The sequence below is a fragment of the Pristiophorus japonicus genome, chromosome 14 (assembly GCF_044704955.1).
Source record: "Pristiophorus japonicus isolate sPriJap1 chromosome 14, sPriJap1.hap1, whole genome shotgun sequence".
NCBI classification, from domain to species: Eukaryota; Metazoa; Chordata; class Chondrichthyes; family Pristiophoridae; genus Pristiophorus; species Pristiophorus japonicus.
Window position 1 is genome coordinate 22,736,027 of NC_091990.1, and position 18,258 is coordinate 22,754,284.

Sequence of the window (18,258 nt, forward strand, 5' to 3'; positions counted from 1 at the left end):
CCTGCACTGACCACCGATCATGGAAAGCCTCATGTGTGCCAGCGATCACCGCAAACTCCATCTCCACCCAGGTGCGGATAAGGCCGCGGAAGAGGCCCCCACTGCCCACTGGCCGTGACCAACCTGTGAACGCCCCCCTTGGCCAGGCCCAGGAGCAGACCCATGAGGTGCCCCCCTCCCCCCCCGACGTGCCCTCTTGCCCTCCGCAAGTATAACTTACAAAAATTTTAGTTGCATGGTATTAAAAGGAACATAAAAGTAAGAGTTCGAAAATGGTGGCCAAAGATCAGGGATGTGGGACTGAAGTGGAGCCAAAAATTGAGGAGCAGCCCCTTTAAATAACATAAGAGGAGCACACCTCTCGCATACCATGCAGACGTCAAACGGACTCATCCAGGCCGCCAGGGAGTCTGTGAAGTGACTTATAGGCCTACTGGACGGGATTGCTCGGTGCAACACTCTCCACCCCAGGTGCCCAATGGTACAGGAGAGGACTCCCAGGTAGAGACCCCCCCACCACACTCCGCAGCAAGATGGTCCGCACAGAAAAAGAAAGACTTGCATTTAAATGGCGCCTTTCACGACCACTGGATGTCTCAAAGTGCTTTACAGCCAATGAAATACTTTTGGAGTGTAGTCACTGTTGTAATGTGGGAAACGTGGCAGCCAATTTGCACTTTGCAAGCTCCCACAAACAGCAATGTGATAATGAACAGATAATCTGTTTTTGTTATGTTGATTGAGGGATAAATATTGGCCAGGACACAGAGAATAACTCCCCTGCTCTTCTTAGAAATAGTGCCACGGGATCTTTTACATCCAAGAAGCCAGAATTGGAGGAGCGCAGATATCTCGGAGGGTCATATGGCTGGAGGAGGTTAGAGCTGGGGAGGGGTGAGGCCATGGAGGGATTTGAACACTAGGATGAGAATTTTGAAATCAAAGTTTTAATGAGAATAGGAGCAGGAGTAGGCCATAAGGCCCCTCAAGCCTGCTCCGCCATTCAATAAGATCATGGCTGATCTGATCATGGACTCAGCTCCACTTCTCTGCCCACTCCCCATAACCCCTTATCCCCTTATCGTTTAAGAAACTGTCTATTTCTGTCTTAAGTTTATTTAATGTACCAGCTTCTACAGCTCTCTGAGGCAGCAAATTCCACAGATTTACAACCCTTTGAGAGAAGAAATTTCTCCTCATCTCAGTTTTAAATAGGCGGTCCCCTTATTCTAAGATCATGCCCTCTAGTTCTAGTCTCCCCCATCAGTGGAAACATCCTCTCTGCATCCACCTTGTCAAGCCCCCATCATAATCTTATTTGTTTCCATAAAATCACCTTTAATTCTTCTGAATTCCAATGAATCGAGGCCCAACCTATTCAACCTTTCCTCATAAGTCAACCCCCTCATCCCCGGGATCAACCGAGTGAACCTTCTCTGAACTGCCTCCACAGCAAATATATCCTTTCGTAAATATGGAAATCAAAACTGCACGCAGTATTCCAGGTTGTAGAACTATAACACGACTTCCCTGCTTTTATGCTCCACCCCTTTGCAATAAAGGCCAAGATTCCATTGGCCTTCCTGATCATTTGCTGTACTTGCATACCATCCCCCTGTGTTTCATGCACAAGTACCCCCAGGTCCTGCTATACTGCAGCACTTTGCAATCTTTCTCCATTTAAATAATAACTTGCTCTTTGATTTTTTTCTGCCAAAGTGCATGACCTCACACTTTCCAACATTATACTCCATCTGCAAAATTCTTGCCCACTCACTTAGCCTGTCTATGTCTTCCCGCAGCCTCTTTATGTCCTCCTCACACATTGCCCTTCCTCCCATCTTTCTATCGTCAGCAAACTTGGCTGCATTACACTCAGTCCCCTCTTTCAAATCATTAATATAGATTGTAAATAGTTGATTGGGGTCCCAGCACTGATCCCTGCGGCACCCCACTTATTCAGATTGCCAACCAGAGAATTAACCATTTATCCCGACTCTCTGTTTGTCAGCCAATCTTCTATCCATTATAATATATTACACCCACCCAATGAACTTTTATCTTGTGCAGTCACCTTTTGTGTGGCACCTTGTCAAATGCCTTCTGGAAGTCCAAATACACCACATCCATTGGTTCTTCTTTATCCACTCTGTTCATTACATGCCAGACCGGGAGCAAATGTAGGTCAACGAGCTCTGGGTGATGGGTGAACAGGATTTAGCACGAGTTAAAATATGAGTAGCAGTTTGGAATGAGCTTAAGGTTTTAAGTTTTAAGTAACCCCACTTTTTAAAAAAGGAGGGAAGAGAGAAAACAGAGAATTATAGCCTCAATGTCAATAGAACAATGTCAGCCTGACATTGGTAGTGAGTAAAATGATGGAATCAATTATTAAGGATGTCATAGTAGTGCATTTGGAAAGAGGTAACATGATAGATCCAAGTCAGCATGGATTTGTGAAAGGGAAATCACGCTTGACAAATCTTCTGGAATTTTTTGAGGATGTTTCCAGTAGAGTGGACAAGGGAGAACTAGTTGATGTGTGTATTTGGACTTTCAGAAGGCTTTCGACAAGGTCCCACACAAGAGATTAATGTGCAAAGTTAAAGCACATGGGATTGGGGATAGTGTGCTGACGTGGATTAAGAACTGGTTGGCAGACAGGAAGCAAAGAGTAGGAGTAAATGGGTACTTTTCAGAATGGCAGGCAGTGACTAGTGGGGTACTGCAAGGTTCTGTGCTGGGGCCCCAGCTGTTTACATTGTACATTAATGATTTAGACGAGGGGATTAAATGTAGTATCTCCAAATTTGCGGATGACACTAAGTTGGGTGGCAGTGAGCGCTGCGAGTAGGATGCTATGAGGCTGCAGAGTGACTTGGATAGGTTAGATGAGTGGGCAAATGCATGGCAGATGAAGTATAATGCGGATAAATGTGAGGTTATCCACTTTGGTGGTAAAAACAGAGAGAGACAGACTATTATCTGAATGGTGACAGATTAGGAAAAGGGGAGGTGCAACAATACCTGGGTGTCATGGTACATCAGTCATTGAAGGTTGGCATGCAGGTACAGCAGGCAGTTAAGAAAGCAAATGGCATGTTGGCCTTCATAGCGAGGGGATTGGAGTACAGGGGCAGGGAGGTGTTGCTACAGTTGTACAGGGCCTTGGTGAGGCCACACCTGGGGTATTGTGTACAGTTTTGGTCTCCTAACCTGAGGAAGGACATTCTTGCTATTGAGGGAGTGCAGCGAAGGTTCACCAGACTGATTCCCGGGATGGCGGGACTGACCTATCAAGAAAGACTGGATCAACTGGGCTTGTATTCACTGGAGTTCAGAAGAATGAGAGGAGATTGCATAGAAACGTTTAAAATTCTGACGGGTTTAGACAGGTTAGATGCAGGAAGAATGAACCCAATGTTGGGGAAGTCCAGAACCAGAGGTCACAGTCTAAGGATAAGGGGTAAGCCATTTAGGACCGAGATGAGGAGAAACTTCTTCACCCAGAGAGTGGTGAACCTGTGGAATTTTCTACCACAAAGTTGTTGAGGCTAATTCACTAAATATATTCAAAAATGAGTTAGATGTAGTCCTTGCTACTAGGGGTATCAAGGGGTATGGCAAGAAAGCAGGAATGGGGTACTGAAGTTGCATGTTCAGCCATGAACTCATTGAATAGCGGTGCAGGCTCCTGCACCTATTTTCTATGTTTACAGAGGGTGCAAGGTGGGAGGCCAGCCAGGAGAGCATTGTAGTCGTCGAGTCTGGAGATAACAAAGGCATGGCTGAGGATTTCAGCAGCAGATAAACTGAAGCAGGGGTAGAGGTGGGCGATGTTACTGTCTAGTCATTAGCCTCCTGGCTGTTTGCAGGATCTTGCTAGATCAAAATGCCTGCTGTGTTTGCCTATGAAATGTAATTCATTGTGTGAAGTTTCTTTGGAGAGGTTTTGATATAGGGAGGAGTTAACTCCATGCAGGTCATGTTAACTTTTTACAGTAATTCTTTAGTTCCAATGTAAGGAAATCCTTTCACTTTTTCAGAAAATAAAATTTTATCTAGTCTACTGCAAACTTTTCCCATAAATAAAAGTATCTCCAGTGCCCCAATGAATAATTGATAAATGCCCTGCTCGATACTGAGCCATACAGAACATGCAGGTCCAGGCTAGAATCATACAATGGTACAGCAGGCCAATCTGCTCATTATGCCTGTGCCAGCTCTTTGAAAGAGCAGTCCAATTAGTCCCACTCTCATTCCCTTTAGCATAGCCCCTCTATTATTTACACCAAGTATTTATCCAATTCCCTATTGAAAGTTATTCAATCTTCCTCCAACATCCTTTCAAGCAATGCATTTCAGATCATCATTAAAAAAAAATATCACCACCCCTCTGGTTCGTTTTCTAATTTCCTTAAACGGTCTACCCTCTGTCTGTGCACTGGTGATTTGGCCAGCAGCAGGGATGCTACCAATGTTCCCCATAATTATTGGAGGGGATGGGGGGCTGTGTGGCCCTTGCAAAATACAGCACATGCACGGTTTTTCCTATTTAAAAGCCGGCTGCGTGGGAGCTGCAGAATGCTGTGCAGCCACACAGCTTAAAGGGAACATTGGATGCTACTGTTGCCACAATGTCTGAGTTAAAGAGTGGAAATCAGTAACCCCTGTAACTGGAGCCGTCTCTTGGAAATTGCCTCCATGCTATTCCATTCTGTGCCGAAGGGGTTTCCTTTACAGGCTGCTCCTGTACACACTCCACTCCCGCGCCTCACACCGTGTCAGCTGTGGCTCGGTGGGTAGCACACGCGCCCGAGTCAGACGGTTGTGGGTTCAAGTCCCACTCCAGGGACTGGAGCATATAAATCTAGGCTGGCACTCCCAGTGCAGTGCTGAGGGAGTGCTGCACTGTCGGAGGTGCCATCTTTCAGATGAGACGTTAAACCGAGGCCCCATCTGCCCTCTCAGGTGGACGTAAAATATCCCATGGCACTATTTCAGAGAAGAGCGGGGGAGTTATCCCGGTGTCCTGGCCAATATTTATTGTGAAAGGCACTACATAAATGCAAGTCTTTCTTTCTTGCACATGCCCGACTTTCACCATGCATTCAGCTGCTTAGGCCATAGAATTGTCTCCCTAAACTACTTCATTTCTCTCTCGCCGCCTTGAATATGCTCCTCAAAATTCACCTCTGACCAAGCTTTTGGTCACCTGTCCCAATATCTCACGTGGCTCAGTATCAATTTTTGTTAGAAAAGCACGCCTAATGTACACTGGAACAGGACCTCAGTTTAACATCTTGCCTGCAGACAGTATTGTGTAGTACGAGGCGGAGATGAAGTGTTAACCCAGATCATAGCCTCAACTCCTGGAGTGGGACTCAAGCTCTCAGCCTCCTGATTGCAAGGCGACAAGTCTCACCAACTAGCATCATAGAATGATACAGCACAGAAGGAGGCCATTCGGCCCATCATGTCTGTGCCGGCTCTTTTGAAAGAGTGATCCAACGAGTCCCACTCCCCCGCTCTTTCCCCATAGCCCTGCACATTTTCCCCCTTCAAGTATTTATCTAAATCTCTTTTGAAAGCTACTATTGAATCTGCTTCCACCACTCTTTCAGTCAGTGCATTCCAGTTCATAACTCACTGTGTAAAACATTATTTCTTCATGTTGCCTCTAGTTCTCTTGCCTTAAACTGAGCCAACCTGACACACAAGACACCATACAACTTTGAGATTACAAATTTCAAAAAGTGTTTATTTTGGTTCAGCAAAAACTTACATTAAGAACTCTTGTATAAATATGAAAGACCTGCACAAAGGCAATCAATTCCTCCTACATTGAATGATAACGACATTAAAAAAAAAAAGTGACAGATTTAGTCACCCATCACAAGGGTTGGCACATCGATGGGAAATAAGAAAAGAGGGCAGACCATTCATGTCTAAAACACATTACTTCCATTAACATGGATCATAAACAAAAACTTAATTATCGCCCTCAATCACTCTCCCAGAAGGCACTGGCATATCCAGGGAATGACTCTCCTAATGCTGGTTCGTACATTTATGTTGAAATATCATTTTGAAGTCTCATTTATGACCATGCTCAACATGGACGCATACAAGAGCCTGACCCCTTGACCTTCCAATGTGCAAAAGGACCACCACAACTCACTCTCACCGACAGTGCTTGGGTTCTGGGTCTGTTCGTGGCAAGATCACTTCACACACCATCTTGCCTCTCTCACAACTCATTGTGATTCCCCGAGACGTGATCACAAGTGTGGTGTCTCTCTCAAACATTCACACTTGAGAAATTCCAGGCACTGGTGGGAACTAGTCTCTGGGCTCCTGGCATTCCTTGCAATCCGCCATATCATCAGAGTAATTTTCTACTTGGATAGTGATGGAGTAGAAGTCAAACTTGCTCTGGAGCATCTGGTTAGCTTCAGCCAATATAACCTGACCATTTGCATCTTCATCTGCAAGAAACAAAGCCAACAGATCACACAAAATCACTAAAAAGGCCTTTATCTCAAGGGGGAGGGGTCTAGAATATAAAGGGGTGGAAGTTAGGTTACAGTTATATAAAGGTCTGGTTAGACCCCATTTAGAGCATTGTGTTCTGTCTGGACACCACATCTCAGGAAGGATATATTGGCCTGGGAGGAGGTGCAGCGCAGATTTACCAGAATGATACCAGGGCTAAAAGGGTTAAACTATGAGGACTGGTTGCATAGACTAGATTTGTAATCCCTTGAGTATAGAAGATTAAGGGTTGATCTAATTGAGGTGATTAAAGGATTCGATAGGCGAGGTGGAGTGGAGTAAAAACCATGCATGCACGCTATTTTGAATGGCCCGTATAGCCCTTTAAGGGTCACGCAGGGCCAGAAAAAATGACAGGGAATAAAAGGTGCAGAGTCAAGAACAAGGGGGCATAACCTTAAAATTAGAGTGAAACCGTTCAGGGGTGATGTCAGGAAGCACTTCCTCACACAAAGGGTCATGGGAAATCTGGAACTCTCTCCCCCAAAAAGCTGGGGGGGGGGGACTCGATTGAAAATTTCAAAACTGAGATTGGTAGATTTTTGTTAGGCGAGGGTATTAAGGGTTATGGAACCAAGGCGGGTAAATGGGGTTAAAATACTGATCAGCCATGATAGAACAGAATGGCAGAACAGGCTCGAGGGGCTAAATGGCCTCCGTCTGTTCCTAGATCACAACTCACAGCCCCATACTAGGAGTAGATAATCAGTGTAAACGAACTAATTTGACAGAGCTGGGGTCTTGTGGGTTCTCAATCACCTCATTCTGTTGCTTAATAGGACCACCCGCATCACAAAACGGAAGATGACTTTTGTCAGGAGTCTTCAGCAGCGAGCAATGATTCACAATCCATCTCCTTTACTAGAAGGCAGCTCTGGGAGACTGTTTCCCTCCAACCAAGACCTAGTTTGCAGTGGTTGTCTGCTCGGTCTAATAAAATACTGGGAACCATTTGAACTCGAGCAATGATATACCTGTGGTTTAAAGGGGTCATCATCATCAACAACAACTTGCACTATACAGCACAGCTTGCATTTATATAGCACCTTTAAAAGTAGTAAAACATTCCAAGGCGCTTCACAGGAACATTATCAGACAAAATTTGACACCGAGCCACATTCGGAGATATTAGGGCAGATGACCAAAAGCTTGGTCAAAGAGGTAGGCTTTAAGGAGCGTCTTAAAAAGGAGGAAGGAGAGGTAAAGAAGCAAAGAGGTTTAGTGAGGGAATTCTGGAGTTTAGGACCTAGGCAACAGAAGGCACGGCCATCAATGGTGGAGTGATTAAAATCAGGGACGCTCAAGGGGCCAAAATTAGAGAAGCGCAGAGGGTTGTAAGAGATTACCAAGATAGGCATTAGCTTAATATAATTCAGCAGTAAGGCTCAATTCAGCAAATCGACCATCTAAATACCCAGCCTAAGTGTTGGCTCAATGACCTCTAGCACCATAGCAGATGTTTTGTCGATCATGTAGCTCAGCAACTCTTTCAAAGTTGTATTTTGTTTTTGGTCCCTTTTAAATTGTTTTCATAGCCACGCAGGGTGTCCAGGTCAAATAGCACCGCCTGTAAACTCAGTGCATGTGTCTCTCCCTCTATTTATAAAAGGACAGGCCCACAATTTAACCAGAGGGGGCAATTTTTTTCTAACCGAGGCCACAGCATCACAGTGGTGCGAGTGAGGGGAAAGCCTGCTTTTGTTGCTCAGCAGCCCCATCAGCTGGTGCTATGCGGTACTGCAGTCGTTTGTGGCTGGTGCACAAAATTGTATCAATTACTGTAAACAAATCAGCTTCATTAACGCTGCCCTGACCACGGTGTATAAAACTGAAAGGACTTAAACAAGGGTTATGGAAAATATCAGTCTTCTATTTTTTCCCTTTCCTGCCTACTAGTGTACCGGATAGGAAAGAAACACTGGCTTATTTATATCTTGCCCAGGACCTCAGTCCTCTTAATAATACAGGGGCAGGGGGCAGGTTGCCAACCCTCCAGGATTGCCCTGGACTCTCCAGGAATTAAAGGACACTGCTGCAAGAAACAGGAAAAAACTCATGGTGGGGGGCAGTAAAATGTTTTTTTTTTAATTCTTTGATCACTTCTGTTTATTTGTTATTAAAATATCAGATATGGGAAGAAATGCTGTTTGACTGGAATTATCCAAACAGATAATGAAGAATCTGTTTACTTTCCAATCGGCACGGCATGGCGAGAATGAGCCTGTTCGAGCGGGGAGGGGTCATGTCATGAAACCACCAGGAGTTCATAATCAGAGTTGGTAACTTGAGTCAGAGTTTACAGTGGGTGTAACCATCGGATAACAAATGCAATTTAAAACTGGATCAAAAACAAGTTGTTAAACAAACTTGCACCTTGCGTAACCTCAGGACCTCCCAAACTGTTTTATGGCCAATTAAGTACTTTTGAAGTATAGTCACTTATGTAGGCATCAGGGATAACCGGAACACCTCATAATGGGGCTCTTCACTCCTGAATAAATGACTTTTTAAAAAAGAAAGTCAGGTTTGGGAACTTCTTCATAACTTTGCCGTAAGCATGGCAGAAACTATGTTGATGTTGTGCAAACAGGATTTCTGGCTAAGTTATGCCAGCAGAATGGGAGCAATTCAAAGGAAATTTCCAGCCCTAGAATATTTGATATCATTTGAACAGACACAGTCTGTTGATGGTGGGGGAGTATGACGTGCTCAAAGTTCTTCACAGGCTTCTTTCACATTTCATGACATCGGGATGTCCCAAAGTGCTTTACAGCCAATGAGGTACATTTTTTTGAAGTGAAGTCACTGTTGTAATGCAAGAAACACGGCAGCCAATTTGCGTTCAGCAAGCTCCCACAAACTGCGATAATGGCCAGAGAATCGATTTTAATGATGTTGGTTGAGGGATAAATATTGGCCAGGGCACCGGGGAGAATTACCCTGCTCTTCTTCCAATAGTGCCGAGAGATCTTTTACGCCCACCCGAGAGAGCAGATAGGGCCTCAATTCAATGCATCAAAGATGGCATAGCTGACAGTGCAGCAGTCCTCAGTACGCACTGGGAGCGTCAGCCCAGATTATGTGCTCAAGGCTCTGGAATGGGACTTGAACCCTCAATCGTTTGACTCAGAGGCGAGTGTGCTGGCCACTGAGTCGACACAGCTTCAAACACAGTTGAACAAATCGTCAGCAACCTCCATCAACGAGAGCAACACACTAGTACTTACCGATGACGATGTGGACAGATAGCACTGACTGGTTCATGGTCAGTGCCCAGATGTGGAGACTGTGCAAAGCTTGCACCCCATCAATTAACAGGAGGGTCTCTTTCACATGGTTAAAATCCATTCCTTTTGGAGTACCTGAGTCGAAATATAGAGCGAAGCTTCAGTGGGAATACTTTTGTTTGGCTTAAAATGGGCGCTCCTTCTGTGCTCTTATTCCTGGGCCTCACTGTCTCCTCTAATCTCAAATGAAGCTCCCACATTCTTGTAGTTGCCAAGGTTCCTTCTTTCGTGCCAAACTCCCCTCCTTCGCAAATATTAACTCCTCGCATGGCTCAAGTCCCTCCAAGACTCTCTCTTATCTGGAGAGGCTCTAAAACTTCTGCCACACTCTTGGATACATGGAAAGGAAAACATCCTTCTACTAGGGCAGCCTTAGTCTCCAGCCTTCCTCTCTCTCCTCCTTCCAACTCTTTAAAATCAATGCTACTGTGGTCCCTCCATGACTACCCTCCTAGTTGCTCTTCCACCTCCCCGAAACCTCACGGTGTTGAAATCAAGACTCACATCTGTAACATAAATTGATGGCCCGCCTCGCCCCCCCACCACACACCCGTGGACCCCCTTGCCTCTCTCACCCATCCCAATCCACAGGCTTTAAAACCACAAGGATGGGTGTTCCTCATTTATCTCATCTTCTCTCCTACTCTCTTCACCCTTACTGAAGATTTCTCAACATCAAATAAATGTTAAAACTGCGGACTTGCCTTCCATTAGTACACGGAGAACGTCCCTCAGGATGGCAATGGTGGTTCCCAGTACCAGCACGGAGAAGAGGAAGGTGCAGATTGGATCCACCATTTTGTATTCAGGCTAAACACAAATGAAAGGAAAATTATGCAAATGCAACGAGCACGTAGTTAAAACACCCGACACAAAGAAAGGCCTGCTGTTTGTTTAGGTGCCTCCGATCCCTTGGCTCCTGTGCCAAATGGATTTTGGGAATACTCCAGGCAGAGAGTTTGACATTTAAACATCAAAAAAAACCTCAATGTTTTGAATGCAAATTCACAACCTAGTGTAGAGCATCCCCGATGTCCATCGCCCCATCATTGGCAGTCGTGCCTTCAGCTGCCTCAGCTCCAAGCTCTGGAATTCCCTCCCTAAACCTCTCCACCTCTCTCTCTCTCCTCCTTTAGGATGCTCCTTCAAACCTAGCTCTTTGACCAAACTTTTGATCATCTGTCCTAATACCTTGTGTGGCTTGGTGCCAAGTTTTGTTTGATAACGCTGCGGTGAAGCACTTGGGACGTTTTACTTGGTGCATGGAGACTCGGGTTGGCAACACTCCAAGGATTGTCCTGGGGTCTCCAGGAATTAAAGATTGGTCTCCTGGACACTGCTGTGAGCAAATCTGGAGAAAACAAATCATAGGGGGCATTAAAAAAAGTGTTATTTTCCCCCATTATCTTTGAATACTTTAATTTATTAGGTATTACAATATTGGAGATGGGGAAAAATGGCTGTTTGACTGAGCGGGGTGTTGGAGGCTGCAGATCAGGTTTTGAAACCTCAGGGATACGTCCTACTAGAGTTGGCAACCCTACTCCAAATTCACCCACCCACTTCCAATGTTACCAGTTCTCCCTTTTTATAAGAACCACATACTGAAATGCTGCCCACGTACCTTAAAATAGATGATAAAAGCAGCGATCAGGACTCCAAAGCTTTGCAACAGGTCTCCCATGACGTGGATGAAGGCGGCTCGTACACTGGGGTTCACACGGCTACTGAACCTTGACCCCCGGGGGTCGGACTCGGCGTCATGTGATCTGACCTCTCCTGTAGTGCCGTGGCTGTGGTTGTGACCAGACTGATGAAGAATGATGCCCATTCTGTGGGGGAGGTCGGGGAGGTGGGGAATAGGAACAGGCCGAAGAAGAAATTAGAATGGAGTGTATGGCAAAGTCTTAAGCCTCAGAGAAAAAAAAATGCACATTAAAAATAAATACAGATAGTAAGGCTCGTTGTTGGCCAAGTCTTTGTATCTGCACTGCAACATGTTATACTCAGCTTCACAGACAGGGAAGGACCCAGGATTTGTTCATGTTCTGACTTTGCTGATCTCGAACGGGGAGAGTGACAAGGATACTACAGTTGGCCTCAGTACCACTGAGATAGGGAGAGAAGATTTTTTTTTTAAAATCAGGCAGGGCTTCCAATCCCAATTGCTACCCAGTGATGCCTAGTGACCTAGGCTGCAAAGTGAGCATACGGATAGGACTATGATGGCCCCACGCCAACCCACCACCTGTCAAAGCTTGCATCTTGGCTCGTGCATGAAGGATGACCACTTGGGAGAGGTGGTAAAGGGCCGGTGGTATTCATGGAGCTATACTCCAGCAACAGTCAGAGCCTTCAGGAGAGGAATGGGGCAGGAGCAAATTGGAAGGGAGAATGGATTGACGACAGTCAGGCCACCAACGATGTCTCTGCAAGATCCTACAAATCCCCTGGGAGGACAGACGCACCAACATTAGTGTTTTTGATCAGGCCAACATCTCCAGCATCGAAGCACTGACCACACTCGACCAGCTCCGTTGGGCGGGCCACATCGTCCGCGTGCCCGACACAAGACTCCCAAAGCAAGCGTTCTACTCGGAACTCCTACACGGCAAGCGTGCCCCAGGTGGGCAGAGGAAACGTTTCAAGGACACCCTTAAAGCCTCCTTGATAAAATGCAACATCCCCACCAACACCTGGGAGTCCCTGGCCAAAGACCGCCCTAAGTGGAGGAAGAGCATCCGGGAGTGCGCTTAGCACCTCGCGTCTCGTCGCCGAGAGCATGCAGAAAACAAGCGCAGGCAGCGGAAGGAGCGTGCGGCAAACCAGTCTCACCCACCTTTTCCTTCAACCACTGTCTGCCCCACCTGTGACAGAGACTATAATTCCCATATTGGACTTTACAGTTACCTGAGAACTCATTTTTAAAGTGGAAGCAAGTCTTCCTCAATGTCGAGGGACTGCCTGTGATGATGACAATACCAAATCTGTTAATACTGAAAAATGAGAGTGTGTTTATCTATGTTACTTCCCCACCCTCTTATCTCATCTCTCATAGGTCAAGGATTTCCTGTAATGGAGAAGACAAGACCACATGTCTGATAGCAGGTCACTGCGAATTGGCCAGTCACCAGGAAGCATGTTAACCATTTCCCCATCTGTCCTTTTCCCCCCCCCCCTACCTCTCACAGGAAGGAGTGTTGCCTTTTGATTGGAGCCTCCATATAGCAATGCAATGGAGTTCAGGAACTCAAGTGGGATAGTGGCGAGCGAGAGAGGTGAAGACAAAACCCCAAATCATGTAGTGCCCCCAATATTACCCAACCATTCAGTTCAATAGCTTTCAGGATGTTTGGCTGGGGAGGTAGGGAGCCCATCAGGTCTTGATCTATTGTAGACTTGTTAATGGTGATTGTCTGTTTACGATTAGTTAACAACTCCATTACCATTGTGTCCTGCGACCACCAGGATGGTAGAAGGTGAACTCGATGGAACTTGGTCATTTTTCATCTACCAATCCCTATGTTCCTGAGGCTACAAATGCGCAACATTGTCTAATTAGCGGTAATCACAGACAGTCATAAGGTCACATGTGCCGGTCCATGCAGTGTTGGCTGATCTCAACCCCAGGTGACAACAGGGATGATGACATCACTCAACAGCCCTGGATCTGGAGGGAGGCAAAAATATCAGCCAGGATTCCGGCCCTGATCTCTATCCAGTAACTCCTGCTGGAAAGCACAACTCCGACTTGGCAGATGAAGACGGGATTGGGCTCTGGAGTGATGCCTCCATGGAGGAGCAGCCAAACAATATTTACTAGGCTCTCACAGGAAGATTGGATACTCGAGCAAGTTACTGAATAGTTCTCGTGGTCAGCGGGACCATGCCAGGAAAAACCCAGGAATAAAAAAACAAAAATGCTACTCACACACAAGGAGGATACTCACACAATATTGACAGCAACAGCACATCCAGAGGTGATCAACATGGCTTCACCATTAATTTCATACTGCCCAGAAATGAGTCGTTCAGCCGCCAGATACACAAGCACACCAGTCACCACCCAGATGGACAGCACAGAGGTCAGGGCTCCTAGAATCTCTTCAGGGCACCAGAGGAAGGAAACAAGAGTTCATTTGCAAAAAATAATTAGAGATTAAAAAAAGAACATGCACAGGTAAATCTCAATTTATGATACCATTGGCTATCTATTCCCTGCCCCCCTTTACTACAAAGAGAAGGTTCGGTGGTGACTAGATAGGTGTCTTTAAGATTATGAAGGTCTTTGATAGGGTAGACTCCTGCCTTCCACCCTATCAAAGACCTTTCCTTTTGTTCTTTCCTCCCTTCTCCCTGCCTCTACTTGCTTAAAAGCTGTTACATCTTGAACATCTTCCAGTTCGGATAAAACGTCAGCGACCTGAAACGTTAACTCTGTTTCTTTCTCTCTCCGCAGATGCTGCCTGAACGGCTGAGTATTTCCAGCACTTAATTTTTATTTCAGATTTCCAGCATCTGCAGGATTTTGCTTTTGGGTTGATAACCATTTCTATGGCAAGGCCAGAATGCCCTGGAGTGATCACAAGACCATTTTTGAAAAGAACGAACATATGGGTTACAGGTTTATTTGCTCGGATGAACTTATAAACCCAAGGATTATATAAACTGATGACCCGACTCTCTCCACATCGAGATACAAAAGCCAGATCAGACCTCACCTGAACGATGCCAGCCAAAGTTCATGGTTTTAGTTGCAGGTCGAGAAGAAACCCACAGTGAGAACAAGCTGAGGAGCATGGTGGCAAAATCAGTTAAGAGATGAGCAGCATCTGTCATGATAGCCAGACTCCGGGCCATGTATCCCCCTGAATGAGGAAGATGAATGGTTGGCAAAGATCAGAACATGGGAGTTCAACATCCACACTACATTTATCCTAACCTTCCTGGTGTCCAGAAAACATTAGATTTCTACAATATCCTCCTCCCCTTTTCCAATTCTCTCCCCATCTCTCCTGAAGATGGTTTCTCTTTCTGGGTACAGTTCTGGCACCAACTGTCCTCCAAGTAGCCATTCTTCATGGCTGAAACTGAGCAGTGAGTTTCAATGGACCATTTTGATTGCTTTGGAGCCTTACCCTGTCCTCTCACCTGATGTCTGCACACATACACTTTCCAGCAGATCACTAGATTTTAATCACGAGGGGAACCCGGGCAGATTTCTGACATCCTCCACCCCCCAAAGACACCAAGGCTAGTTGCAGTGCCCCCTTTCCCACCATGGACCTAGCTGACTCAGCATGTGAAATCAAATCGGAGGCCTTCCTATCCTTGGGGGTGGTTCTTTACCACATTGGATCTAGACTAGTGTGCAAAATTAAAGCACATAGTTTTGGGGGTAATGTATTGACGTGGATAGAGAACTGTTTGGCAGACAGGAAGCAAAAAAATAGGAATAATTCTGATGGGATTGGACAGGTTAGATGCAGGAAGAATGTTCCCGATGTTGGGGGAAGTCCAGAACCAGGGGTCACAGTCTAAGGATAAGGGGTAAGCCATTTAGGACCGAGATGAGGAGAAACTTCTTCACTCAGAGAATTGTGAACCTGTGGAATTCTCTACCACCACAAGTTGTTGAGGCCAGTTCGTTAGATATATTCAAAAGGGAGTTAGATGTGGCCCTTACAACTAAAGGGATCAAGGGGTATGGAGAGAAAGCAGGAATAGGGTACTGAAGTTGCATGATCATATTGAATGGTGGTGCAGGCTCGAAGGGCCTACTCCTGCACCTATTTTCTATGTTTCTATGTTTCTAGAGGATTTCATTTTTTAAATTTTGGTTCAGGCATGCTCCTTGATGGAACCCAATTAACAACCATTTCAAATCAAACGAGCAGTGGACGTGCTAGGATGGAACCGCTGCAGGAATTGATCTCCATTTAGCTGTAGCAAGGTGCCATACAACACGTTTGAAAAGGCTTCGCAGTGTTCAGGGGAATTGCTTTAAACCAAAAAGAGAAAATAAATGTATAATTACACCTTGGCTCTGTGTCAGAAGGTTGCCCACTGCAGACACCTGAATGCATAATCGAGACAGACACTCCCAGCACAGTACCGAAAGTGTGCGACTCTGTCGGAGGTGCTGCCTTTCAGATAAGCCGCTAAACCGAAGCCCCTTCTCCTTTGCCAGGTGGATGTCAAAGATCTCACGGCAGGAGGTAGTTCCCCCCCGGTGTCCTGGCCAATATTCATCTCTCAATCAACATCACTAAAACAGATTATCTGGTCATTATATTGGTGCATGTGGGACCTTGTGCATAACTAGGCTACCACGTTTCCTATGTAACAATAGTAATAACACTTCAAAAATATATTTAATTGGCTGTAAAGTACTTTAGGACGTCCTGAGGTTGTGAAAGGCACTGTATAAATACAAGTTATTTCATAAGTTACCTATCACTTCGCCAATTATGAAGACTAAGCAGACAGCAGAGGCTAGATACAATCTCCGACGGGCACCCACTTTATCCACTTCCTTATGGTCTCCAGATGATTGGCTGGAATGACAGTGCCGAGGTTCCAGCTGATCCAGGACAAGTTCCGCATGTGCCAGGCTGCCATACAGCACGTTTGAAAAGGCTTCGCAGTGCTCAGGGGAATTGCTTTAAACCAAAAGAGAAAATAAATGTATAATTACACACACAAACAGGAGTAGGGTATTTGACCCATCGAACCCACTCAGCCATGACAGTTCCAGCTTTTAAAATCCCAATTCCCTGCTCTTTTTCCATATCCTCTGTCATGTATTCAACTGTCATTGTAACCCATGTATAAACTGACCTAAGTTGTACACCGCGAGAACATTGACCACTAGGTGGTGAACTTGTGGGAGACACTCCTAACCTGGACTTTCAGGTACAAAAGGGGAAGCTCCACCCACCCTCATCACTTCAGTGCTGGCAAATAAAGGTTACTGGTCACAGAGTGACCTTCTCTCAAGTATGGGCCTCGTGTGCATTTATACTGTATAGTCAGGACAAATTATCCCCCAACAACCTTATTTCCCAAGTAGTATCTGTCTCTTAAATACTCCGATTGACTTTGCCTTTAAGGTCCTCTGGAGCAATGTGTTCCATATTTCCGAATTCAATCTTCATTTTAAAGGGAGCCTACCAACGGATATCCAAAACACCCACCTGCTTCAAGCTACGGGCTCCTTTTAAAATGAAAATTGGAGTCCTATGATGCAAATAGGACCTCGACTGCCATTTTAGGTGGAATTAGAGTGATTAGGGCGGAGCTTGCGTAGTGCTCACCCGACCAGTTCCATTGGTGATGGAACCGCAGGAAAGTGTCGAATAATTTCTGTGGGCACACTACTCTGCTGGTGGCACACACACACACACACTTCCCCACCCCCCCCCTTCACACACACACACACTTCCCCACCCCCCCTTCACACAAACACTTCCCCCTCCCCCCCCCATACACACATTTCCCCACCCCCCCTTCACACAAACACTTCCCCCTCCCCCCCCCCATACACACACTTCCCCTCCCCACACACACACACACACCCCTCCCCCCCCACATCCTCCTTCCCCCCCCCACACACATCCTCCTCCCCCCCTCACACACACATCCTCCCCCCCACCACACACACACATCCTCCCCCCCCCCCACACACATCCTCCTGCCCCCCACATCCTCCCCTCCCCACACACACACACTCCCTCCCCCCCCACACACACATCCTCCTCCCCCACACACACATCCTCCTCCCCCACACACACATCCTCCTCTTCCCCCCACACACACATCCTCTCCTCCTCCCCCCCCCAACACACACACATACTCCCCCCACACACACACACACACATCCTCCCCCCCCACACACACACACACACATCCTCCTCCCCCACACATCCTCCTCCCCCCCTCCACACACACACACATCCTCCTCCCCCCCACATCCTCCTCCCCTCCCACACACAACTCCCCCCACACACACACACATCCTCCCCCCCCACACACACACACACATCCTCCTCCCCCACACACATACACACACATCCTCCTCCCCCCCCACACACACACACACACACATCCTCCTCCCCCCCACATCCTCCTCCCCCCCACATCCTCCTCCCCCTGCCACACACACATCCTCCTCCCCCCCTCCACACACACACACACATCCTCCTCCCCTCCCACACACATCCTTCCCCCGCCACACACACAAACACACCCCTCCCCCCGCCACACACACACACCCTCCCCCCGCCACACACCACCCCTCCCCCCCCGCCACACACACACCTCCCCCCCACACACACACCCCTCCCCCCCCCCACACACACACCCCTCCCCCCCCCCACACACACCCCTCCCCCCCCACACACACACCCCTCCCCCC

General features: G+C 46.7%; 1 protein-coding gene across 1 annotated transcript; it reads right to left on the reverse strand.

Annotated features, from left to right (window-relative positions):
- Window positions 1-5,842: 5,842 nt before the first annotated feature.
- LOC139279316 (proton-coupled zinc antiporter SLC30A2-like) lies at window positions 5,843-16,499 on the reverse strand. The gene is made up of 7 exons (XM_070898442.1): window positions 16,296-16,499; window positions 14,564-14,710; window positions 13,793-13,946; window positions 11,467-11,674; window positions 10,547-10,652; window positions 9,783-9,917; window positions 5,843-6,488 (listed from the first exon to the last, which is right to left on the reverse strand). Exons 2-7 carry the CDS (start codon window positions 14,700-14,702, stop codon window positions 6,343-6,345), a joined length of 888 nt encoding a protein of 295 aa, XP_070754543.1. The 5' UTR covers window positions 14,703-14,710; window positions 16,296-16,499; the 3' UTR covers window positions 5,843-6,342.
- Between the last annotated feature and the right edge of the window lie 1,759 nt (window positions 16,500-18,258).